This window comes from Pseudophryne corroboree, chromosome 11 (assembly GCF_028390025.1).
Source record: "Pseudophryne corroboree isolate aPseCor3 chromosome 11, aPseCor3.hap2, whole genome shotgun sequence".
NCBI classification, from domain to species: Eukaryota; Metazoa; Chordata; class Amphibia; order Anura; family Myobatrachidae; genus Pseudophryne; species Pseudophryne corroboree.
Window position 1 is genome coordinate 235363729 of NC_086454.1, and position 27589 is coordinate 235391317.

The 27589-nt window shown below is 47.6% G+C and overlaps 1 protein-coding gene across 2 annotated transcripts in view; it reads right to left on the bottom strand.

Moving 5' to 3' along the window:
- RBL2 (RB transcriptional corepressor like 2) overlaps positions 1 to 27297 on the bottom strand; it is a 367306-nt gene extending 340009 nt beyond the window's left edge. For both annotated transcript variants that reach the window (XM_063945306.1, XM_063945305.1), the window contains exons 1-2: positions 26948 to 27297; positions 2643 to 2773 (exon numbers count right to left, since the gene is read on the bottom strand). In XM_063945306.1, the coding sequence (XP_063801376.1) occupies positions 2643 to 2773; positions 26948 to 27106 (290 nt within the window). In that variant the 5' untranslated portion in view covers positions 27107 to 27297. The remainder of the gene's footprint in view (positions 1 to 2642; positions 2774 to 26947) is intronic.
- Between the last annotated feature and the right edge of the window lie 292 nt (positions 27298 to 27589).

Consider the following 27589-nt stretch of genomic DNA (forward strand, 5'->3'; position numbering starts at 1 on the left):
TTATCTACCCTAGGGGTTATTTCCCAACGTGACCTATCCTCTGGCGGAAAAGGGTACGCTGCTTAGAAATTATCAATTTCTTATCGGGGGAAGTCCACGCTTCCTCACACACCTCATATCAATTCCTCAGATGCAGGAAAACTACTGGTAGTTTTCTGTCACCAAACATAATACCCTTTTTTGTGGTATCTGGGGTATTATCAGAAATGTGTAATACATTTTTCATTGCCTCAATCATGTAACGGGTGGCCCTATTGGAAGGTACACTAGTCTCATCGTCGTCGACACTGGAGTCGGTATCCGTGTCAACATCTGTGTCTGCCATCTGAGGTAGCGGGCGTTTTAGAGCCCCTGATGACATGTGAGACGCTTGGACAGGCACAAGCTGAGCAGCCGGCTGTCCTATGTCGTCAAACCTTTTATGTAAGGAGTTGACACCGTCACGTAATTCCTTCCATAAGTCCATCCACACCGGTGTCGACCCCGCAGGGGGTGACATCCCATTCACAGGCATTTGCTCCGCCTCCACATCATTATCCTCATCATACATGTCGACACAGCAGTACCGACACACAGCACACACACAGGGAATGCTCTGACAGAGGACAGGACCCCACAAAGCCCTTTGGGGAGACAGAGGGAGAGTATGCCAGCCCACACCAGAGCGCTATATATCACAGGGATATCACCTATAGAGAGTGTTTTCCCTTATAGCTGCATAATATATATATATATATATATATATATATATATATATATATATATATACTGCGCCTAATTTGTGCCCCCCCTCTCTTTTTAACCCTTTTCTGTAGTGCAGGACTGCAGGGGAGAGCCAGGGAGCGATCCCTCCAGCAGAGCTGTGAGGGAAAATAGCGCCAGTGTGCTGAGGGAGATGGCTCCGCCCCTTTTTCGGCGGGCTTTCTCCCGCTATTGTAAAAGTTCTGGCAGGGGTTAATAAACACCTATATAGCCCCTGGAGCTATATATTGTGTCAGTTCGCCAGCCAAGGTGTTAATATTGCTGCTCAGGGCGCCCCCCCCCCCCCCAGCGCCCTGCACCCATCAGTGACCGCCGTATGTGGTGTGCATGAGGAGCAATGGCGCACAGCTGCAGTGCTGTGCTCTACCTTGGAGAAGACAGAAGTCTTCAGCCGCCGATTTTCCGGACCACCTTCTTGCTTCTGGCTCTGTAAGGGGGACGGCGGCGCGGCTCCGGGAACGGACGACGAGGTCGGGTCCTGTGTTCGATCCCTCTGGAGCTAATGGTGTCCAGTAGCCTAAGAAGCCCAAGCTACCACCACTTAGGTAGGTTCACTTCTTCTCCCCTTAGTCCCTCGGTGCAGTGAGCCTGTTGCCAGCAGGTCTCACTGAAAATAAAAAACCTAAACTATACTTTCTTTCTAGGTGCTCAGGAGAGCCCCTAGTGTGCATCCAGCTCAGCCGGGCACAGAAATCTAACTGGGGCTTGGAGGGAGGAGGGTCATAGGGGTAGGAGCCAGTGCACACCAGATAGTCCTAAAGCTTTCTTTAGATGTGCCCAGTCACCTGTGGAGCAGTCTATTCCCCATGGTCCTTACGGAGTCCCCAGCATCCACTAGGACGTCAGAGAAATTACATTTTTGTTGTTAATTTAGGGGGAATTCAATTGGGCACGAGGTTTCGAGAGGTAAAAACCTTGCGTACCTCGCACCCAATTTTGGATTACTGCGGGTATGCGCACTCCTGATACCCAGGGAATATAATTTTAAAAAAATGGTTACGGGACTTTCTATGACAGAAAGTAGTACTGGGTAGACTCTGTGCCCTGGCAAACTTCAGGTGTCCTCTAACATTCAGGCATATGCTTTCAGTGTACACTAAATGTTATGTACTCACCTCAGAAATAAAAGTATTTTGCTAGCAGGGTTTCCAACAAGTGTCACCTACCTTAATAACCTACATTAAATTCACTCAAGCTGCATTTACTTTTCAGTGAGCTCTGTCAGAAAGGAACTAAGTAGTGTGGACACAGCCAAATTCCCACAGTTTAAGACAGAGATGATATTTTTAAAGAGGCACTTGAGTGTAGGATTTTTAAGAACTGGCATCTGTATGGAATAAGGATGATTGTACGGTATGTAGTGGTGGAGGAGCCGGAAGCATTACATACTGGCTAAATGTTCTCTGCAGAACAACTGTCTCACTTTGAGTTTCAAAGGGAGTAATTAAAATGTGGTGCCTTGATGGCTGTATACCTCCCAGTGCATAGCACAGCAGAGCAATGGTGAATAGGTGCTGTGTGAACTGGTGCAAATGACAATTAATGGGTGTTCTACCACCTATCCTAGCCCACACAACCCAGTGGTGTGACTGCATACTCTATGTCCTTACTGTGGCATAGCTATGCTGCCTTTATATGTCATGATTTAAAGATATGCAAAGTAGTAAGTTATGTATTTTGCATATCTGCTAGAAGCTGTAAAATATATCTTTGTTAAGTATGCTACAGAAAAAGAATACTCAATCACACTTAAAGCTGAAGTAGGTAAGTAAATGTGAACAGGGCATTAACCTTTATATACTATGTACGATAAGATCTTTTGGTTGTTCTGTAATACATCGCGGCAGGAAAACATTTATTTCACAGTGGTTCTAGAATACCTTAGTTCCGAAGAGGTCAGAATTCTGGTCAGCGAAACATAATTTCCTTCCACTGTCCCTTTGCCCACAGTTGGCACGGTTTGCCTGCAGGCTACATATAACGCACAAGCCAACCATTGCAGGGCATTTCCCTATAAAAAGGAACACAAACATTGTGTTAATATTCTCTGATAAATATTATAAAACAGGATTTTAATACCCATCGGTAAATCCCTTTCTCGTAGTCCATAAGGGATACTGGGGTTCACTTAGTACGATGGGGTATCGATGGGGTCCAAAGGAGGCGGTGCACTTTAAATTTCTTCAACTGGGTGTGCTGGCTCCTCCCCTCTATGCCCCCTCACACATGCAAGTATAGGTAAAACTGTGCACGAAGGAGAATGGACATACTGTACTAGAGAGAAGGAACATAACGAGTGGTGAGATTCATACACCAGCACACCAAGAACAAAAACGACCAGCAATGGTTGGTAACAAACAGCAACAGCTGAACAGGTCAACTTTTTGACAAGAATAAACCTGCAGACAAGTCAACGCACGGAGGCGGGCGCCCAGTATCCTTTATGGACTACGAGAAAGGGATTTACCGGTAGGTATTAAAATCCCATTTTCTCTAACATCCATAAGGGATACTGGGGTTCACTTAGTACGATGGGGATGTCCCAAAGCTTCCAGAACGGGCGGGAATGTGCGGAGACATCTGCAGCACCACCTGCCCAAATTGGGTATCCTCTGTTACCAGGGTATCAAACTTGTAGAACTTCACAAAGGTGTTCTTCCCCGACTAGGTAGTAGCTCGGCATAGTTGCAAGGCCAAGACTCCACGGGCAGCCGCACAGGAAGAACCCACTGATCTTGTAGAGTGGGCCTTCAGAGACTTAGGAACAGATAAGGCTGCCGATACATAGGCCTGTTGAATAGTAAACCTAATCCATCGAGCATTGGATTGCTTTGAAGCAGGACAACCCTTTTTCTGCGCATCAAGGAGCACGAACAAAGAATCCGTCTGATCTGGTAGAGTGGGCCTTCAGAGACTGCGGAACAGGTAAGGCTGCAGACACATAGGCCTGTTGGATAGTCAACTTCAGCCAATGAGCAATGGACTGCTTTGAAGCAGAACAACCCTTTTTCTGCGCATTATAGAGCACGAATAAGGAATCAGTCTTTCATATCAGAGCTGTCCTTTTGACATAAATCTTCAAGGTTCATACAGCATCCAATGACTCCGGAGGGGCAGAAATGCCAACACTAGACGGGACAACAATTGGTTGGTTCAGGTGAAACGCAGAGACAACATTCGGCAGGAACTGCTGCCTAGTCCTGAGCTCCGCTCTGTCCTCGTAAAAGATCAATATACAGCGCTAATTGACACAGTGAGATCTGCACAATATATATTTAATGTTTAAAAAAACCTTATACAATAAAAACATTTCAAGCTAAATGAAGAAGTATAAAATCTATATCTCACAATTAAATCTAGGTGGACTTTGAGACCTGATAATTACTAGCACCAACTAAAATTATATATATATATATATATATATATATATATATATATATATATATATATATATATATATATATACATACATACACACACACACACCAATTAGTATAAATTGATCAAGCATGAAAACAGTCATGAATACGGACCAAATGCATAATAATTCATCCAATTGGATGTGGTTACCAAGTCTGTGTTCCGATTAAAAAGGCTCCCATAGATGCAAGTTCGTGTAGCAACGGCAGCAATTTGTGGAGTCCTGGTTCACAGTTCAATGAATACTCCGTGTTCCAATGTGTGGATTCTCCCATGAAGAATGGTAGGCGATGGCAGTGCCAATATGGAGTCCTGGTTCACGGAGAGATTCAATTGCAGGGTCCTGACTGTAAATGGTGGTGCAGTGGTGGTGTTGGTCTGCAAAAGTCCACGCAAGGTCCCAACTAACGCATTTCGCTGCTCCAGGTAGCTTTGGCAAAGCTGACTTCTGATGAAACAGCCCCTGTTCTGTGGCTGAGAAACGCGTCAAGCATCCGCCCGACGTTGACCCGATATCCTGAGCTCATTAAAGCACCTACACACAAGGAGTGTGTACAACGGCTCCCGTTAATAGAACATAAGCGCACGACTCGGAGACATCAAGCCGCGCTCCTACATCAGTGCACAAGGGTGTTCGGCGGCTCCCGCAGACGGAGCTACAAGCCTATGCAATATAGGCATAAATCCACGCTCTGACACCAGCACTTGAAAGGCTGATCTCCATCCGTTTTTCCTATCAGCGTCCGGACATCGACGCACAGCAGGACCTTAGTGTGGGCAGCCGGCACCCACCGTTATACAGGAGAGAACAATCTACCTTCTCATCACGGAAAGGTTGGGGTAAGCCGTATATACGGGACTTTTTCAAATAGCCAGTACAGCTTAAAGTCATATACATATGGAAGCTCATCCATTAGAGCTACCCAATAAACCTTAATTCCGTTGGAAATTACCCACTGCGAGCAAATAAGCTCTTCATTAAATGGTGGTTAGATCATAATTACACCACATTAACATCATTTAAAACGGATGGACTTTCAAAGAAAATCTACACGATTAAACAGCCCATGCATGGAGCTTAACACAATTATAAATGCTGCAGTCTCCACCAGAATATAGGTGGTTTTTCTTTCTCCCAGGGAGCTTCCACTATATATATTGGTACCATTTGTGTTACGATTGTTTGTTACATAATACCTGAGCTCATTATAATACAAGATATTGGGTATATTTTATTGAATTGTGACAGTTTTTTATATATGCTTTTTATTAATAAATTTATTTATGCTGTTGAATGGTAGCGCTTCACCGAGTATTCTCTGTTTCACAACCTTGCTTTGGCAAAGCTGCCTGGAGCAGCGAAATGCGTTAGTTTGGGACCTTGCGTGGACTTTTGCTGACCAACACCACCACTGCACCACCATTTACAGTCAGGACCCTGCAATTGAATCTCTCCGTGAACCAGGACTCCATATTGGCACAGCCATCGCCTACCATTCTTCATAGGAGAATCCACACATTGGAACACGGAGTACTCATTGAACTGTGAACCAGGACTCCACAAATTGCTGCCGTTGCTACACGAACTTGCATCTATGGGAGCCTTTTTAATCGGAACACAGACTTGGTAACCACATCCAATTGGATGAATTATTATGCATTTGGTCCGTATTTATGACTGTTTTCATGCTTGATCAATTTATACTAATTGGTGTGTATATATATATATATATATATATATATATATATATATATATATATATATATATATATGCTAGTTGGTGCTAGTAATTATCAGGTCTCAAAGTCCACCTAGATTTAATTGTGAGATATAGATTTTATACTTATTCATTTAGCTTGAAATGCTTTTATTGTATAAGGTTTTTTAAACATTAAATATATATTGTGCAGATCTCACTGTGTCAATTAGCGCTGTATATTTTTCTTTGTTTACCTTATCATTTAAGGGCTCGACTACCCCTTATACATACAGCTGCTAGGATAAGCCACCCGTCACAGCGCCTGTATATATACTTTATTTATATATATATATATATATATATATATATATATATATATATATATATATATATATATATATATATATATATATATATATATATATATATATATATATATATATTCCACTCGTAGAAGATCAAGTATGGACTTTTACACAACAGGGCCCCCAATTCTGAGACACGCTTAGCAGAAGCCAGGGCCAGTAACATCACTGTCTTCCACGTAAGGTACTTTTCTTCTACCGTCATCAGAGGTTCAAACCAGGAGGACTGTAGAAATTCCAACACCACATTCAAATCCCAAGGTGCTGTGGGCGGCACAAACGGAGGTTGTATGTGAAGCACCTCTTGCAAAAAGGTCTGAACTTCTGGCAACATTGCCAACTTCTTCTGAAAGAAGATTGAGAGAGCAGAGATCTGGACCCTAATGGAACCCAGACGTAAGCCTGTATCTACTCCCGCCTCCAGGAAACGTAAGAAACGTCCCAAGTGGAATTCAGCAGGTGGGTACGTGCGATCCTCGCACCAAGAAATGTATCTTCTCCAGATATGATGATAGTGTTTTGACGTCACAGGTTTTCAGGCCTGAACCATGGTTGCAATAACCTTCTTGGAAAGACCCTTGTGAGCTAGGATTTTCCGCTCAACTTCAAAGCCGTCAAACGAAGTTGCTGTAAGTCCGGGTGGACGAACGGTTCTTGTTGAAGAAAATCTTTTCTCATTGGCAGAAGCCAAGGGTATTTAACGGACATATCCAGAAGATCCGCGTACCACACCCTCCGAGGCCAATCCGGGACAATCAGAATTGCCTGGACTCCCCGATTCCCAATCCGCTTGAGCATCCTTGGGAGCAATGGAATTACAGGAAACCGGTAGACCAGCTGGTAAGGCCAAGGAGATGTCAGCGCATCTATTGCCCTCGCCTGAGGGTCCCTGGTTCTTGAGCAATACTTGTCGAGTCAAGAAGCCATCATGTCTGTCTATCTGTGAACAGACCCACAGGTCGATGATCTGTTGAAATACCTGTTGGTGGAGGCCCCACTCTCCCAGGTTGAGATTGTGACGACTCAGGAAGTACGCTTCCCAGTTGTCCACCCCCATAATGAAGAAGGCGGACATTGCTCTTGCGTTTCTTTATTCCCAGAGGAGTATCTTTGACACCTCTTGCATGCAGGCTCTGCTCTTTGTAGAGGAGCGGCCTGAAGCAGAGCACTGTAGATTGCCCGAAGTTCCAGAATGTTGATTGGAAGAAGGGCTTCGTGGGCTGACCATCTGCCCTGAAACCGAGCCCCTTGAGTGACAGCTCCCCATCCTCTCAGACTCGCATCTGTCGTGAGGAGGATCCAATCCTGAATCCCGGAACTGTGACCTTCCAGCAGGTTTGAGGACTGTAGCCACCACAGGAGGGAGGTTCTGGCCTGCGGTGACAGACGTATTATCCGGTGCATCTGAAGATGTGATCCGGACCACTTGTTCAGGAGATCCAATTGAAATGTTCTGGCATGGAACCTTCTGTATTGTATGGCCTTGTATGAGGCTACCATCTATCCCAATAATTTTATGTAAAGATGGATATCAGAGTAGGCCGTAGCACCAGTTGGATTATCTCCTGGAGTGTGCTTGCTTTTTCCTCTGGGAGGAATACTTTCTGAGCCACAGTATCCAGAAACATTCCAAGGAACAGGAGCCGCTGAGTAGGCTCCAGGTAGGACCTGTGTAGATTAAGAATCCACCCATGTTGTAACAGAAGCTGAATAGTGCGGTCTATATTGAGCAATAGAAGCTCCCTGGATCTCGCCTTTATCAAGAGATCATCCAGGTAAGGGACAATATTGACCTCCTGGACTCAGTGCTGGAACATAATTTCCACCATTACCTTTGTGAAGACCCCCGGAGCCGTGGACAGGCCGAAGGATAGCGCCTGTAACTGGTAGTGATCGTTCAGCAGAGCAAACCGCAAGTAAGCCTGATGAGGCGGCCAAATTGGGATATGAAGATAGGCATCCTTTCTATCCAACGAGACCATGAACTCCCATTCTTCCAGACCCACAATCACTGCTCGCAAGGATTCCATCTTTAACTTGAAAACCTTTAGGTAAGGGTTCAAGGATTTTAGATTCAAAATGGGCCTTACCGAACTGTCCGGTTTTGGTACCACAAACAGGTTGGAGTAGTAACCCTTTCCCTGTTGCTGTAGTGGCACTGGAACAATGACTTAGGACGGGCCTGTTGTAGCGTAACTCGTCTATCCTCCAAAACTGGTAAGTTTGATTTGAAAAATCGTTGGGGAGGAGCCCTGTCGAACTTCAGCTTGTAGCCCTAAGAAATTAGTTCCCTTACCCAGTTAATCTGGCAGGAGCCATCCCAGATGCGGCTGAAGTAACGCAGTCGAGCTCCCACCTCGAGATCCCCTCAGGGTGGGGAAGCACAGTCATGCTGAGGCCTTAGTGGAAGCTGAACTGGTGCTCTGTTCCTGAGAACCTGCGGTGGCTGGTTTTCTTGTCTTACCTCTGGTGCCTCTTGCTGCATTGGAGGCACCTCTGGCTCTTGATCTAAACCTTGTAGTCCAAAAGGACTGGGTAGACGGCCCCAGGTAGGAACACTTAGCCGGCTGGGCCCCAGAGGGGAGAAACGTGGATTTTCCTGCAATAACTTTAGAAATCCACGTATCCAACGCAACCCTGAATAGCCACTCCCCCAAGAAAGGAAAAGACTCCATACTGCGCCTGGAATCTGCATCCGCTATCCACTGACGCAGCCACAAAGCTCTGCGCACTGACACTGCCATAGCAGTAGTCCTAGCATTAATAATGCCAATTTCCTTGAGAGAATCACACAGGATGCGTGCAGTTTCTTGAATGTGTTTTAAGAGGGTTACCGTAGTGACCAGGGGCATATCCCCCACAAGGCCCTCTTGAAGTTGAGTCACCATGTATGGATGGAGTGTGTCATCCAACAACCCACAAGCACAGATCTTTGTGATACGCCAGCCACTGTGTAAACAGATTTTAGTGTAGTCTCTATCTTCCTATCTCGAGGATTCTTTAGTGTAAAGGAGCCAGGAGCTGGTAGTACCACCTTTTTTGAGAGGCGGGAGACTGATACGTCTACAGCTGGGCGTTCTTCACAATTTTTCCTACCTTCAGGTGTAAATGGGAAACTGTAAAAACCTGATATTTTTTACCAGGATTATTTCAGGCTTCCTTAAATATGTCATCTAATTCCGGAGAATCAGGGAAAGTGACACTGAGTTTTTCCTGTGCTAGGAAAAACGAGTGCGGTACTGTAGCGTCGTCCAAAGGGATTTTTAATACATCCCTGATAGTAAGAATGAGGGGCTCAATACCCTGGGCAGAAGTGGAATCCTCTGTAGTAGGTTCTAATTCCTTCCCCTCCTCTACTTCTTCCTCAGATTCTGAGAGTAAATCAGGCAGCCCACGTTTAAGTGGCCCTGAACTAGGGAGGGGGGGTTGTTTGTCATTAGCAGCCAGGTCTGCGACAGCCTGTTGCAGCTGTTGTCTTTTCTGACTGTTTGCAGTGAGTTGTGATGACATATCTGCCATCATAGTTTTATGGCATTGAGGCAGGATGGCTCCTGACCCTCCCCCCCAGTCTCCTCACTAACTTGTGAAGGCTAACTGCATTGTTCACATGATAGGGAACCAGATGTCGAGGGAGAGAATCTGGTGTGACATATAATGCACAATTGGTGTTTGACCATGTTTACAGTAAACAACACTCACACACTGACGGGTACAATAGCAAGCCTGCCCTTACTGTGTGTGAGAAGGAGACTTAAGGTCCGTACACATTAGACGACGTCGCTCTGTGAGCGACGTCGTCTAATGTTTCCCCCTCCCGGGCCGGCCGACTGTACACACAGTGCGATATGACTGCTCATATCGCTCAGTGACATCATGCCTCCGCCAGCCCTGCATGCAGGTCGTGGACAACAGTCAAGATCCTGCATGCATGCCCTACCGACAGCGACGATCGTTGGCGACCTGCGGGGCCGCGCATCGGTCGTCGCTGGCGGCATACACACTTGCCGATAAAATGAGCAACGTCGCTCAGGGAGGGGGAAAATGAGCGACGTCGCTCATTTTATCGGCAAGTGTGTATGGGCCTTTAGAGTGAGAGAGGAACAGCACACCCAAGCCTGTCAGACTCAGTAAATCTGCAGATATATAATATATATTATATACACACACACACACACACACACACACACACACACACACACACACACACAGCTCAAAAAAATAAAGGGAACACTTAAACAACACAATGTAACTCCAAGTCAATCACACTTCTGTGAACTCAAACTGTCCACTTAGGAAGCAACACTGATTGACAATCAATTTCACATGCTGTTGTGCAAATGGAATATACAACAGGTGGGAATTATAGGCAATTAGCAAGACACTCCCAATAAAGGAGTTGTTCTGCAGGTGGTGACCACAGACCACTTCTCAGCTCCTATGCTTTCTGGCTGATGTTTTGGTCACTTTTTTGAAAGCTGGCTGTGCTTTCACTCTAGATGTAGCATGAGATGGAGTCTACAACCCACACAAGTGGCTCAGGTAGTGCAGCTCATCCAGAATGGCACATCAATGCGAGCTGTGGCAAGAAGGTTTGCCGTGTCTGTCAGCGTAGTGTCCAGAGCATGGAGGCGCTACCAGGAGACAGGCCAGTACATCAGGAGACGTGGAGGCCAACAACCCAGCAGCAGGACCGCTACCTCCGCCTTTGTGCAAAGAGGAACAGGAGGAGCACTGCCAGAGCCTGCAAAATGACCTCCAGCAAGCCACAAATGTGCATGTGTCTACTCAAACGATCAGAAACAGACTCCATGAGGGAGGAATGAGGGCCCGACGTCCACAGGTGGGGGTTGTGCTTACAGCCCAACACCGTGCAGGACGTTTGGCATTTGACAGAGAACACCAAGATTGGCAAATTCGCCACTGGCACCCTGTGCTCTTCACAGATGAAAGCAGGTTCTTACTGAGCACATGTGACAGAGTCTGGAGACGCCAAGGAGAACGTTCTGCTGCCTGCAACATCCTCCAGCATGACCGGTTTGGCAGTGGGTCAGGAATGGTGTGGGGTGGCATTTCTTTGGGGGGGCTGCACAGCCCTCCATGTGCTCGCCAGAGGTAGCCTGACCGCCATAAGGTACTGAGATGAGATCCTCAGACCCCTTGTGAGACCATATGCTGGTGCAGTTGGCCCTGGGTTCCTCCTAATGCAAGACAATGCTAGACCTCATGTGGCTGGAGTGTGTCAGCAGTTCCTGCAAGACGAAGGCATTGATGCTATGGACTGGCCCGCCCGTTCCCCAGACCTGAATCCAATTGAGCACATCTGGGACATCATGTCTCGCTCCATCCACCAACGCCACGTTGCACCACAGACTGTCCAGGAGTTGGTGGATGCTTTAGTCCAGGTCTGGGAGGAGATCGCTCAGGATACCATCCGCCACCTCATCAGGAGCATGCTCAGGCATTGTAGGGAGGTCATACAGGCACGTGGAGGCCACACACACTACTGAGCCTCATTTTTACTTGTTTTAAGGACATTACATCAAAGTTGGATCAGCCTGTAGTGTGTTTTTCCACTTTAATTTTGAGCGTGATTCCAAATCCAGACCTCCATGGGTTAATAAATTTGATTTCCATTGATAATTTGTGTGTGATTTTGTTGTCAGCACATTCAACTAAGTAAAGAACAAAGTATTTAATAAGAATATTTCATTCATTCAGATCTAGGATGTGTTGTTTAAGTGTTCCCTTTATTTTTTTGAGCAGTGTATATATCTATAGAAACCGATTAGTGTACCAGTGTCCTGTGTATCCTGGAGTGTCTGGAGGAGCTGTGTGTGCCTGCTGCTGCAGCTGTAAGCGGAGGAAGGCGCCAAAATGCAGCTGGTCCTGCTCTGAGGAAGCTCCGCCCCCTGTAATGGTGCCGGAGCTATGTAGATATTTATACTGGCAAAGCCTCCTAATAAGGGTAAAACATCACGTGAATGCTAGTTTACACCACCACTGCCAGTGTACACAGGGGGCTATAGCGGGTCCCCCCAGGGAGGGTCCAGTATGCCGCCCCTGCGATCATGCCGCTCCAATAACTAATGGACCCCCTAGCGGGGCCCCCGATTTGTACTCACCACTCTTCTCACCTTTAGGCTTATATTAGGGGTGTGCGGCATGCCCTACGGTACCAACAACCCCTCAGGACTGTGGTCCTGCAGCAGGAAAGTGGCTCTGACGCCTGAAGAGACTGGTACCCCCCCCCCCCCCCCCCCCTTCAACTCCCACGGTGCAGGTATACTGTTGCCCAAACAGTACACCGAAAATAGCAAAGTTTAAAATAAACTGAAGAAAAAATTCTCTGGAGCTCCAGAGTGTGCATCCACATTTTTCTAAACTGGCTGTAGGAGGGGGCATAGGAGGGGAGGAGCCAGCACATCCAGTTGCAGAAATTTAAAGTGCACAGGCTCCTTTGGACTCCATTGTACTAAGTGAACCCCAGTATCCCTTATGTATGTTAGAGAAATCCCAATTACCGGCAACTGTCCACAGCTTAAATTAAACATTTTTAAACAGCAGCCTTATGGGCCCTACACACTGGGCGATGTCAGCGATTTTCCTCGACCAAAGATATTATCAATGGTCAATATTTCTGACTTTCCTGACTCATTGCGCCCTTAGGGAGCCATGAGAAAATGATGATATCCTAAGTTATGGGGGACATTCAATTAGCAGAGGAGCACTGCTGGAACCTTGCACACTAATACCCCTTTTCCACTAGCTCTAAATACACGGGTAAATGCGTGGGGGCACGCATATACCCGTGTTTTTTCCTAGTGAAAACGCCCCCCCCCTGCAAATTCCCAGATCAAGTGATACAGGAATCCTACCCGGGTAGCTTGCCGGGTTGAACACGTGTTCAACCCGGTAAGCTGTGTAGTGCCGTGTCGATGCAACACAGCTCCCATTCACACTGTATGGAAGGGCGGTGCTGGGAGATCATGTGATCATGAGATTTCCATTTACATAGCGGGAATACCATAAAATTATGCAGAAACTGCTATATCTGTATATTTATATGAAAAATGGCCTTGATAAATAGTGTATTCTACTAAATAACTAGCACAACCTTTAGTTGTATAAAGGGGGCAATTTAATAGGCCTGTAGTAGCCTCACTAGTTATGTGTGTAATGTGTAGCTAATGATCTACATTTTTTGCTCACAGCTCATAGAAAAGAAAAATGTTATTACAGGTTGAGTATCCCGTATCCAAAATGCTTGGGACCAGAGGTATTTTGGATATCGGATTTTTCCGTATTTTGGAATAATTGCATTCCATAATGAGATATCATGGTGATGGGACCTAAATCAAAGCACAGAATGCATTTATATTTCATATACACAAAGCCCGAAGGTCATTTTAGCCAATATTTTTTGTGACTTTGTGCGTTTAACAAAGTGTATCTACATTCACACAATTAATTTAGGTTTCATTAACACCTTATACACACAGCCTGAAGATCATTTAATACAATATTTTTAATAACTTTGTGTTGAGCCATCAGAAAACAAAGGTTTCACTATCTCAATCAAAAAAGTCTGTATTTTGGAATATTCCGTATTTTGGAATATTTGGATATGGGATACTCAACCTGTATTACACTAATTGTCATTTTGGTGTACATGAACGCACAAACTCACGGCTCGTTGAATCACACCCAGTGACGGTTGGATTCCTCTAAAATTTATTTTTTCATATTTTTATTTTAGGTTTTTATTTAATAAAAAGATAATTTTGATCACATACAAAAATGAATACTGGTGTTTTATTCTCCACAATATTTAGGCACAAAATCTGAATTGTAACCCACAGCAAGCAATATTTACTTTCCTTTACAGACTTGCAGTAGGATGCATAATAAGAATTTACTCACCGGTAATTCTATTTCTCGTAGTCCGTAGTGGATGCTGGGAACTCCGTAAGGACCATGGGGAATAGACGGCTCCGCAGGAGACTGGGCACATCTAAAGAAAGAATTAGGACTATCTGGTGTGCACTGGCTCCTCCCCCTATGACCCTCCTCCAAGCCTCAGTTAGGACACTGTGCCCGGAAGAGCTGACACAATAAGGAAGGATTTTGAATCCCGGGTAAGACTCATACCAGCCACACCAATCACACCGTATAACTCGTGATAGGAACCCCGGTTAACAGTATGATAACAAAAGGAGCCTCTGAACAGATGGCTCGCAATAATAACCCGATTTGTGTAACAATAACTATTTACACGTATTGCAGACAATCCGCACTTGGGATGGGCGCCCAGCATCCACTACGGACTACGAGAAATAGAATTACCGGTGAGTAAATTCTTATTTTTTTTCTGACGTCCTAGTGGATGCTGGGAACTCCATAAGGACCATGGGGATTATACCAAAGCTCCCAAACGGGCGGGAGAGTGCGGACGACTCTGCAACACCGAATGAGAGAACTGCAGGTCCTCCTCAGCCAGGGTATCAAATTTGTAGAATTTTGCAAACGTGTTTGCCCCTGACCAAGTAGCAGCTCGGCAAAGTTGTAAAGCCGAGACCCCTCGGGCAGCCGCCCAAGATGAGCCCACCTTCCTTGTGGAATGGGCTTTTACAGATTTAGGCTGCGGTAGTCCTACCGCAGAATGCGCCAGCTGAATAGTGCTACAAATCCAGCGCGCAATAGTCTGCTTAGAAGCAGGAGCACCCAGTTTGTTGGGTGCATACAGGATAAACAGCGAGTCAGTTTTCCTGACTCCAGCCGTCCTGGAAACATAAATTTTCAGGGCCCTGACTACGTCCAGTAACTTGGAATCCTCCAAGTTCCCAGTAGCCGCAGGCACCACAATAGGCTGGATCAAGTGAAACGCTGATACCACCTTCGGGAGAAACTGAGGACGAGTCCTCAATTCTGCACTATCCATATGGAAAGTCAGATAAGGGCTTTAATAGGACAAAGCCGCCAATTCTGACACACGCCTGGCCGAAGCCAGGGCCAACAGCATGACCACTTTCCACGTGAGATATTTCAAATCCACAGTCTTAAGTGGTTCAAACCAATGTGATTTCAGGAACTCCAAAACCACATTGAGATCCCAAGGTGCCACTGGGGGCACAAAAGGAGGCTGAATATGCAGAACTCCCTTGACAAAAGTCTGAACTTCAGGCAGGGAAGCCAGTTCTTTCTGGAAGAAAATCGACAGGGCCGAAATCTGGACCTTAATGGACCCCAATTTGAGGCCCAACGTCACCCCTGTTTGCAGGAAATGCAGGAATTGACCCAGTTGAAATTCCTCCGTTGGGGCCTTCCTGGCCTCACACCACGCAACATATTTTCGCCAAATGCGGTGATAATGGTTTGCGGTGACATCCTTCCTGGCTTTGATCAGGGTAGTAATGACTTCCTCCGGAATACCCTTTTCCTTCAGGATCCGGTGTTCAACCGCCATGCCGTCAAACGCAGCCGCGGTAAGTCTTGGAACAGACAGGGCCCCTGCTGCAGCAGGTCCTGTCTGAGCGGCAGAGGCCAAGGGTCCTCTGAAAGCATCTCTTGAAGTTCCGGGTACCAAGCTCTTCTTGGCCAATCCGGAACCACGAGTATAGTTTTCACTCCTCGCCTTCGTATTATTCTCAGTACCTTGGGAATGAGAGGCAGAGGAGGAAACACATAAACCGACTGGTACACCCATGGTGTTACTAGAGCGTCCACAGCGATCGCCTGAGGGTCCCTTGACCTGGCGCAATATCTTTTTAGCTTTTTGTTGAGGCGGGACGCCATCATGTCCACCTGTGGTCTTTCCCACCGGTTTACCAGCATTTGGAAGACTTCTGGATGAAGTCCCCATTCTCCCGGGTGGAGGTCGTGCCTGCTGAGGAAGTCTGCTTCCCAGTCGTCCACTCCCGGAATGAACACTGCTGTCAGTGCTAACACATGATTTTCCGCCCATCGGAGAATCCTTGTGGCTTCTACCATTGCCCTCCTGCTTCTTGTGCCGCCCTGTCTGTTTACATGGGCGACCGCTGTGATGTTGTCTGTTTGGATCAGTACCGACTGGTTCTGAAGCAGGGGCCTTGCTTGGCTTAGAGCATTGTAGATGGCCCTTAGCTCCAGAATATTTATGTGAAGCGAAATCTCCTGATCTGACCACAGTCCTTGGAAATTTCTTCCCTGTGTGACTGCCCCCCAGCCCCGAAGGCTGGCATCCGTGGTCACCAGGACCCAGTCCTGTATTCCGAATCTGCGGCCCTCTAGTAGATGAGCCCTCTGCAGCCACCACAGCAGCGACACCCTGGTCCTTGCCGACAGGGTTATCTGGAGATGGGACCCGGACCATTTGTCCAACAGGTCCCACTGGAAAGTCCTTGCGTGGAACCTTCCGAATGGAATTGCTTCGTACGAAGCTACCATTTTTCCCAGGACTCGTGTGCATTGATGTACCGACACCTGTCCCGGTTTTAGGAGGTCTCTGACTAGAGATGACAACTCCTCGGCTTTTCCCACTGGAAGAAACACTTTTTTCTGGTCTGTGTCCAGAATCATTCCCAGGAACAGAAGACGTGTCGTCGGGACCAGCTGTGACTTTGGAATATTGAGAATCCAGCCGTGCTGTTGTAGCACTTCCCGAGAAAGTGCTACCCCCACTACCAACTGTTCTTTGGACCTCGCCTTTATCAGGAGATCGTCCAAGTACGGGATAATTAAAACTCCCTTCTTGCGAAGGAGTATCATCATTTCGGCCATTACCTTGGTAAAGACCCTCGGCGCCGTGGATAACCCAAACGGCAGCGTCTGGAACTGATAGTGACAGTCCTGTACCACAAATCTGAGGTACTCCTGGTGAGGGGGGTAAATGGGGACATGTAGGTACGCATCCTTGATGTCCAGGGAGACCATGTAATCCCCCTCGTCCAGGCTCGCAATAACCGCCCTGAGCGATTCCATCTTGAACTTGAACCTTTTGATATACGTGTTCAAGGCTTTTAAATTTAAGATGGGTCTCACCGAACCGTCCGGTTTCGGTACCACAAACATTGTGGAATAGTAACCCTTCCCTTGCTGAAGGAGGGGTACCTTGACAATCACTTGCTGTGAATACAGTTTTTGGATAGCCACCAACACTGCCTCCCTGGCAGAGGGAGTTGCTGGTAAGGCAGATTTTAGAAAACGGCAGGGGGGGGGGGGGGGGGGGGGGGACGTCTCGAATTCCAGCCTGTACCCCTGAGATACTTGAAATTTCTGAGACGGGCCCCCACCGTACCCGGGTCCGCCTGTGAAGCCCCAGCGTCATGCTGTGGACTTACCGGACGCGGGGGAGGAGTTTTGCTCTTGGGAACTGGCTGTATGCTGCAGCTTTTTCCCTCTACCTTTGCCTCTCGGCAGAAAGGACGCGCCTCGAGCCCTCTTGTGTTTTTGGGGCCGAAAGGACTGTACTTGATAATACGGTGCTCTCTTTTGCTGTGGGGTAGCTTGTGGCAAAAATGTCGATTTCCCAGCCGTAGCTGTGGAAACGAGATCTGAAAGACCATCCCCAAACAGTTCCACCCCCTTATAAAGGCAAAACTTCCATGTGCCTTTTTGAATCGGCATCACCTGACCACTGCCGAGTCCATAACCCCCTTCTGGCGGCAATGGACATTGCACTTATTTTTGATGCCAGCCGGCAAATATCCCTCTGTGCATCACGCATGTATAAGACAGCGTCTTTTATATGCTCTACTGTCAGCAAAATATTGTCCCTATCCAGGGTATCAATATTATCCAACAGGGAATCTGACCACGCGGCAGCAGCACTGCACATCCATGCTGATGCAATCGCTGGTCGCAATATAATGCCCGTGTGTGTATATATAGCTTTTAGGGTAGCTTCCTGCTTTCTATCGGCAGGATCCTTTAGGGCGGCCGTATCCGGAGACGGTAGTGCCACCTGTTTTGATAAACGCGTAAGCGCTTTATCTACCCTAGCGGATGTTTCCCAACGTGACCTATCCTCTGGCGGGAAAGGGTACGCTGCCAATAACCGTTTAGAAATTATCAATTTCTTATCGGGGGAAGTCCAGGCTTCCGCACACACCTCATTTAATTCCTCAGATGCAGGAAAAACTACTGGGAGTTTTTTCTCACCGAACATAATACCCTTTTTTGTGGTACCTGGGGTACTATCAGAAATGTGTAATACATTTTTCATTGCCTCAATCATGTAACGGGTGGACCTATTGGAGGGTACATTAGTCTCATCGTCGTCGACACTGGAGTCGGTATCCGTGTCGACATCTGTGTCTGCCATCTGAGGTAGCGGGCATTTTAAAGCCCCTGATGACATTTGAGACGCTGTAACAGTCACAAGCTGAGTAGCCGGCTGTCCTATGTCGTCAAACCTTTTATGTAAGGAGCTGACACTGTCACGTAATTCCTTCCATAAGTCCATCCACACAGGTGTCGACCCTTTAGGGGGTGACAACACACTTACAGGCATTTGCTCTGCCTCCACATCATTTTCCTCATCATACATGTCGACACAGCGGTACCGACACAGCACACACACAGGGAATGCTCTGACAGAGGACAGGACCCCACAAAGCCCTTTGGGGAGACAGAGGGAGAGTATGCCAGCACACACCAGAGCGCTATATACCACAGGGATATCACCTATAAAGTGTGTTTTCCCCTTATAGCTGCATATATATTATACTGCGCCTAAATTTGTGCCCCCCCTCTCTTTTTTACCCTTTCTGTAGTGCAGGACTGCAGGGGAGAGGCAGGGAGCGATCCTTCCAGCGGAGCTGTGAGGGAAAATGGCGCCAGTGTGCTGAGGGAGATGGCTCCGCCCCTTTTTCGGCGGGCTTTCTCCCGCAATTTTAAGATTTCTGGCAGGGGTTAATATACACCTATATAGCCACTGGGGCTATATATGGTGTCAGTTTGCCAGCCAAGGTGTTATTTATTGCTGCTCAGGACACCCCCCCAAGCGCCCTGCACCCATCAGTGACCGCAGTGTGTGGTGTGCATGAGGAGCAATGGCGCACAGCTGCAGTGCTGTGCGCTACCTTGGAGAAGACAGAAGTCTTCAGCCGCCGATTTTCCGGACCTTCTTGCTTCTGGCTCTGTAAGGGGGACGGCGGCGCGGCTCCGGGAACGGACGACGAGGTCGGGTCCTGTGTGCGATCCCTCTGGAGCTAATGGTGTCCAGTAGCCTAAGAAGCCCAAGCTACCACCACTTAGGTAGGTTCGCTTCTTCTCCCCTTAGTCCCTCGGTGCAGTGAGCCTGTTGCCAGCAGGTCTCACTGTAAAATAAAAAACCTAAATTATACTTTCTTTCTAGGAGCTCAGGAGAGCCCCTAGTGTGCATCCAGCTCAGCCGGGCACAGAAATCTAACTGAGGCTTGGAGGAGGGTCATAGGGGGAGGAGCCAGTGCACACCAGATAGTCCTAATTCTTTCTTTAGATGTGCCCAGTCTCCTGCGGAGCCGTCTATTCCCCATGGTCCTTACGGAGTTCCCAGCATCCACTAGGACGTCAGAGAAATTAAAATGCCAATTGCTAATCGCTTACAACAAAATACATGTTAGAAAAAGAGTCCATATAGGGTAACAAATTTGACAGTTAGCCATCACTGTATTGTATAAAACCGATAAAAAAAATAAAAAGACAGAGGTTCTATGAGGACCACATACAGTATATGGTGTCACTGTAATTATAAGTGAAATGGTCTAAGCACCTCTCCATAGAGACTGCACCAGTACCAAGCCAAACAAACCACAATGTAACCATCTTCACTAGGAAGCCACCAGCTGTTCAATACAGGTCTTTGAAGTTAAACACAACAATCTGCACCCTGGTAACAGCATCAGTAAGGGGCATTGTTTCTACGGCACCAAGTTACATAATTTCTGTACTGTTGGCACAATATGTAGCTGGGGCACAAAACATGTATCTGCTAACAATTCACTGCAGCAACACTAGAATCATCATTCAGCTTCAACACTGTCTGTACTGTACAGAACATTAATAACTACACCATTGGTGTGCCAAGAAAGAAAACTAGTTGAAATCTCTGTTACTGATATTTTTACCAAGACTATTTTTTACCAAGACATGGCTTACCAATAGCATAAGCCAGGTAACCATGAGGACACAGAGAAAGGCCAATTCCATGAACTGTAACAACCTAAACAGATTGTTTTATGAATACTACATATACAGTAGTTCTAACATAGGGACTGCAATTTGTCTATAGAATCTGTATAGTCTACGTAAAAAAAATAATTAATTACGGGGTCTAAAAATAAGATTTTACTTACCGATAAATCTATTTCTCGGAGTCCGTAGTGGATGCTGGGGTTCCTGAAAGGACCATGGGGAATAGCGGCTCCGCAGGAGACAGGGCACAAAAAGTAAAGCTTTTTCCGATCAGGTGGTGTGCACTGGCTCCTCCCCCTATGACCCTCCTCCAGACTCCAGTTAGGTACTGTGCCCGGACGAGCGTACACAATAAGGGAGGATTTTGAATCCCGGGTAAGACTCATACCAGCCACACCAATCACACCGTACAACTTGTGATCTAAACCCAGTTAACAGTATGATAACAGCGGAGCCTCTGAAAGATGGCTTCCTACAACAATAACCCGAATAAGTTAACAATAACTATGTACAATTTATGCAGATAATCCGCACTTGGGATGGGCGCCCAGCATCCACTACGGACTCCGAGAAATAGATTTATCGGTAAGTAAAATCTTATTTTCTCTATCGTCCTAGTGGATGCTGGGGTTCCTGAAAGGACCATGGGGATTATACCAAAGCTCCCAAACGGGCGGGAGAGTGCGGATGACTCTGCAGCACCGAATGAGAGAACTCCAGGTCCTCCTTAGCTAGAGTATCAAATTTGTAAAATTTTACAAACGTGTTCTCCCCTGACCACGTAGCTGCTCGGCAAAGTTGTAATGCCGAGACCCCTCGGGCAGCCGCCCAAGATGAGCCCACCTTCCTTGTGGAGTGGGCCTTTACAGATTTAGGCTGTGGCAGGCCTGCCACAGAATGTGCCAGTTGGATTGTGCTACAGATCCAACGAGCAATTGTCTGCTTAGACGCAGGAGCACCCATCTTGTTGGGTGCATACAATATAAACAACGAGTCAGATTTTCTGACTCCAGCTGTTCTTGCAATATATATTTTTAATGCTCTGACAACGTCCAGTAACTTGGAGTCCTCCAAGTCACTTGTAGCCGCAGGCACTACAATAGGCTGGTTCAGATGAAATGCTGACACCACCTTAGGGAGAAAATGCGGACGAGTCCGCAGTTCTGCCCTGTCCGAATGGAAAATCAGATATGGGCTTTTGTAAGATAAAGCTGCCAATTCTGACACTCTCCTGGCAGAAGCCAGGGCTAGAAGCATGGTCACTTTCCAAGTGAGATATTTCAAATCCACCTTATTTAGTGGTTCAAACCAATGAGATTTTAGAAAATCCAAAACTACATTGAGATCCCACGGTGCCACTGGAGGCACCACAGGAGGCTGTATATGCAGCACTCCCTTCACAAAGGTCTGGACTTCAGGGACTGAAGCCAATTCTTTTTGAAAGAAAATCGACAGGGCCGAAATTTGAACCTTAATAGATCCCAATTTGAGACCCATAGACAATCCTGATTGCAGGAAATGTAGGAATCGACCCAGTTGAAATTCCTCCGTCGGAGCACTCCGATCTTCGCACCACGCAACATATTTTCGCCAAATTCGGTGATAATGTTGCACGGTTACTTCTTTCCTTGCTTTAATCAAAGTAGGAATGACTTCTTCCGGCATGCCTTTTTCCATTAGGATCCGGCGTTCAACCGCCATGCCGTCAAACGCAGCCGCGGTAAGTCTTGAAACAGACAGGGACCCTGCTGAAGCAAGTCCCTCCTTAGAGGTAGAGGCCACGGATCTTCCGTGATCATCTCTTGAAGTTCCGGGTACCAAGTCCTTCTTGGCCAATCCGGAACCACTAGTATCGTTCTTACGCCTCTTTGCCGTATAATTCTCAATACTTTTGGTATGAGAGGCAGAGGAGGAAACACATACACCGACTGGTACACCCAAGGCGTTACCAGCGCGTCCACAGCTATTGCCTGCGGATCTCTTGACCTGGCGCAATACCTGTCCAGTTTTTTGTTGAGGCGAGACGCCATCATGTCCACCATTGGTCTTTCCCAACGGGTTACCAGCATGTGGAAGACTTCTGGATGAAGTCCCCACTCTCCCGGGTGAAGATCGTGTCTGCTGAGGAAGTCTGCTTCCCAGTTGTCCACTCCCTGGATGAACACTGCTGATAGCGCTATCACATGATTCTCTGCCCAGCGAAGAATCCTTGCAGCTTCTGCCATTGCACTCCTGCTTCTTGTGCCGCCCTGTCTGTTCACATGGGCGACTGCCGTGATGTTGTCCGACTGGATCAACACCGGTTTTCCCTGAAGCAGAGGTTCTGCCTGGCTTAGAGCATTGTATATTGCTCTTAGTTCCAGAATGTTTATGTGAAGAGACGTTTCCAGGCTCGTCCATACTCCCTGGAAGTTTCTTCCTTGTGTGACTGCTCCCCAGCCTCTCAGGCTGGCGTCCGTGGTCACCAGGATCCAATCCTGTATGCCGAATCTGCGGCCCTCCAATAGATGAGGACTCTGCAACCACCACAGAAGAGACACCCTTGTCCTTGGAGACAGGGTTATCCGTAGGTGCATCTGAAGATGCGACCCTGACCATTTGTCCAACAGATCCCTTTGGAAAAGTCTTGCGTGGAATCTGCCGAATGGAATTGCTTCGTAAGAAGCTACCATTTTTCCCAGGACTCTTGTGCATTGATGTACAGACACCTTTCCTGGTTTTAGGAGGTTCCTGACAAGCTCGGATAACTCCTTGGCTTTTTCCTCCGGGAGAAAAACCTTTTTCTGAACCGTGTCCAGAATCATCCCTAGGAACAGCAGACGAGTTGTCGGCATTAACTGGGATTTTGGAATATTCAGAATCCACCCGTGCTGTTTTAGCACTTCTTGAGACAGTGCTAATCCCATCTCTAGCTGTTCTCTGGACCTCGCCCTTATTAGGAGATCGTCCAAGTATGGGATAATTAATACGCCTTTTCTTCTAAGAAGAATCATCATCTCGGCCATTACCTTTGTAAAGATCCGAGGTGCCGTGGACAATCCGAACGGCAGCGTCTGAAACTGATAGTGACAGTTTTGTACAACGAACCTGAGGTACCCCTGGTGTGAGGGGTAAATTGGAACGTGGAGATACGCTTCCTTGATGTCCAAGGATACCATAAAGTCCCCCTCTTCCAGGTTCGCTATCACTGCTCTGAGTGACTCCATTTTGAACTTGAACTTCTTTATGTACAGGTTCAAGGACTTCAGATTTAGAATAGGCCTTACCGAGCCATCCGGCTTCGGTACCACAAAAAGAGTGGAATAATACCCCTTCCCTTGTTGTAGAAGAGGTACCTTGACTATCACCTGCTGAGAGTACAGCTTGTGAATGGCTTCCAAAACCGTCTCCCTTTCGGAGGGGGACGTTGGTAAAGCAGACTTCAGGAAACGGCGAGGTGGATCTGTCTCTAATTCCAACCTGTACCCCTGAGATATTATCTGCAGGATCCAGGGATCTACCTGCGAGTGAGCCCACTTCGCGCTGTAATTTTTGAGACGACCGCCCACCATCCCCGAGTCCGCTTGAGGAGCCCCAGCGTCATGCTGAGGCTTTTGTAGAAGCCGGGGAGGGCTTCTGTTCCTGGGAAGGAGCTGCGTGTTGCTGTCTCTTCCCTCGACCTTTGCCTCGTGGCAAATATGAATAGCCCTTTGCTCTCTTATTTTTAAAGGAACGAAAGGGCTGCGGTTGAAAAGTCGGTGCCTTTTTCTGTGGGGGAGTGACTTGAGGTAGAAAGGTGGATTTCCCGGCTGTAGCCGTGGCCACCAAATCTGATAGACCGACTCCAAATAACTCCTCCCCTTTATACGGCAAAACTTCCCTATGCCGTTTTGAATCCGCATCACCTGACCACTGTCGCGTCCATAAAGCTCTTCTGGCCGAAATGGACATAGCACTTACCCGTGATGCCAGTGTGCAGATATCCCTCTGTGCATCACGCATATAAAGAAATGCATCCTTTATTTGTTCTAACGACAGTAAAATATTGTCCCTGTCCAGGGTATCAATATTTTCAATCAGGGACTCTGACCAAACTACCCCAGCACTGCCCATCCAGGCAGTCGCTACAGCTGGTCGTAGTATAACACCTGCATGTGTGTATATACTTTTTTGGATATTTTCCATCCTCCTATCTGATGGATCTTTAAGTGCGGCCGTCTCAGGAGAGGGTAACGCCACTTGTTTAGATAAGCGTGTTAGCGCCTTGTCCACCCTAGGAGGTGTTTCCCAGCGCTCCCTAACCTCTGGCGGGAAAGGGTATAATGCCAATAATTTCTTTGAAATTATCAGTTTTTTATCAGGGGCAACCCACGCTTCATTACACACGTCATTTAATTCTTCTGATTCAGGAAAAACTATAGGTAGTTTTTTCATACCCCACATAATACCCTGTTTAGTGGTACCTGTAGTATCAGCTAAATGTAACGCCTCCTTCATTGCCAAAATCATATAACGTGTGGCCCTACTGGAAAATACGGTTGATTCGTCACCGTCACCACTGGAGTCATCGCCTGTGTCTGGGTCTGTGTCGACCGACTGAGGCAAAGGGCGTTTCACAGCCCCTGACGGTGTTTGAGTCGCCTGGACAGGCACTAATTGATTGTCCGGCCGCCTCATGTCGTCAAACGACTGCTTTAGCGTGTTGACACTATCCCGTAGTTCCATAAATAAAGGCATCCATTCCGGTGTCGACTCCCTAGGGGGTGACATCCTCATATTTGGCAATTGCTCCGCCTCCACACCAATATCGTCCTCATACATGTCGACACACACGTACCGACACACAGCAGACACACAGGGAATGCTCCTAACGAAGACAGGACCCACTAGCCCTTTGGGGAGACAGAGGGAGAGTTTGCCAGCACACACCAAAAGCGCTATATATATATCAGGGATAGCCTTATAATAAGTGCTCCCTTATAGCTGCTTTGTTATATCAAATTATCGCCATAAATGTGCCCCCCCCTCTCTGTTTTACCCTGTTTCTGTAGTGCAGTGCAGGGGAGAGACTTGGGAGCCGTCCTGACCAGCGGAACTGTGAGAGGAAATGGCGCCGTGTGCTGAGGAGATAGGCCCCGCCCCTTTTCTGGCGGGCTCGTCTCCCGCTATTTAGAGAAATTAGGCAGGGGTTAAATATCTCCATATAGCCTCTAGGGCTATATGTGAGGTATTTTTAGCCTTTATAGGTAATCATTTTGCCTCCCAGGGCGCCCCCCTCCCAGCGCCCTGCACCCTCAGTGACTGCCGTGTGAAGTGTGCTGAGAGGAAAATGGCGCACAGCTGCAGTGCTGTGCGCTACCTTTTGAAGACTGCAGGAGTCTTCAGCCGCCGATTCTGGACCTCTTCTGTCTTCAGCATCTGCAAGGGGGCCGGCGGCGTGGCTCCGGTGACCATCCAGGCTGTACCCGTGATCGTCCCTCTGGAGCTTGATGTCCAGTAGCCAAGAAGCCAATCCATCCTGCACGCAGGTGAGTTGACTCCTTCTCCCCTCAGTCCCTCGCTGCAGTGATCCTGTTGCCAGCAGGAATCACTGTAAAATAAAAAACCTAGCTAAACTTTTTCTAAGCAGCTCTTTAGGAGAGCCACCTAGATTGCACCCTTCTCGGCCGGGCACAAAAATCTAACTGGAGTCTGGAGGAGGGTCATAGGGGGAGGAGCCAGTGCACACCACCTGATCGGAAAAAGCTTTACTTTTTGTGCCCTGTCTCCTGCGGAGCCGCTATTCCCCATGGTCCTTTCAGGAACCCCAGCATCCACTAGGACGATAGAGAAATTTCAATCATACATTTTTATGCTTTATCACACAAGTGTGTGTGTGCCTGCGCCCCTAGGATTAGACTAAGTTGGTGAATGTGGCACCGTATCTAGGGGCCTGGGTGCCCCTGACTAAAACTTCAGCTCAGATGTTCCACGATGGGGAGTGTAACATCATGTAGGTGCAGTGACAGAACCCAGAGCATGGAACTCAGACCAAAAGGCAATGCTGGGGTAATTTGCAGAGACGGGTGCCTGCAGGACCCAAAGGGGGTTCACATTTGTGGGTGTCAGAGGTCTCTCTCAATCAGCATCCCTGGCAAGTGCCATCCAACCAATATGTTGTTACAGCCCTGGGTGAAAGAAGCGCATTATCTGGGGTTTACAGTGTACAACTGCAGATTAATTCAATAGCACTTTACTGTCCCCTTTGGAACGTACAAGATAAAAGACAACCTATTACAGTGGCCTAGGCCAGCTGAACTAGTCATATGATGAGACACTGTATTCCTCCCAGTGGTCCTGGGGCACTTATGCCTGCTGCACACACAGGATAAGCTTCTAGTGCCAGTGATATAGGTGCACAGACGTCTCAGCAATGGGAAAGCAGGAGCTCCAGGACAGGCAGTGCAGGTACCACGGAGATGCTGGCACTGTGCAATGCATGTTCTGTCACTCGTCCATCCCCCAGTGGCAGTATGCGTGTATCCTCCCTGATGCCTTACCCCCCTGTGCCGGCCACATTAACCCCCTCACCTCCAGAGTGTAGTTCTGACTGATCCTAGCGTAGCTCTCCCAGGCCTCCACACGGGCCCTCTCGTCCATATTGAGACTGCTGCACAGCTCCTCATACCGGCAGCGGAGCTGCTCATCTCCCTGCTGGCCGTTCCCATCCTCGTCCTCTTCCTTAATCATGATGAGGCCTCTCCTGGGCTGCCCCGGTCAGATGTACACTGCACACAACTCCGGTAATGACACTGCGTAGACATTTAAATGGCCTGCGAATGACAGCCGCACACGCTCATTCACAACAGAAGTTACGCCAACGTTATCTCTGGATACAATTCTCTTACACTCAACACGCTACGCCTATTGCGTACGCCCTCCCAGAGCAAGGGAGAGAAGGATCTGGGCGGGATGCCGTCGGAGCGACTCGCCTGGCGATTGGCCCGTTCCATTAAAGCTAATGCACCCATTGGTCCAATCGGCTCACGCGCCTCCGGCTTGTATTCTAGATCCACTGTACAGTACTACTGTACTGTGCTGCGTTTGTAGCAACGACGACGCGGGCGAGCCCTGTTATGGGCGTTCTGTGTCACACCGCAGGCATGTGTACAGCTGCAACATAACATGATACGGACATACCCAGACCCTCCAACATGACGACATACCCAGACC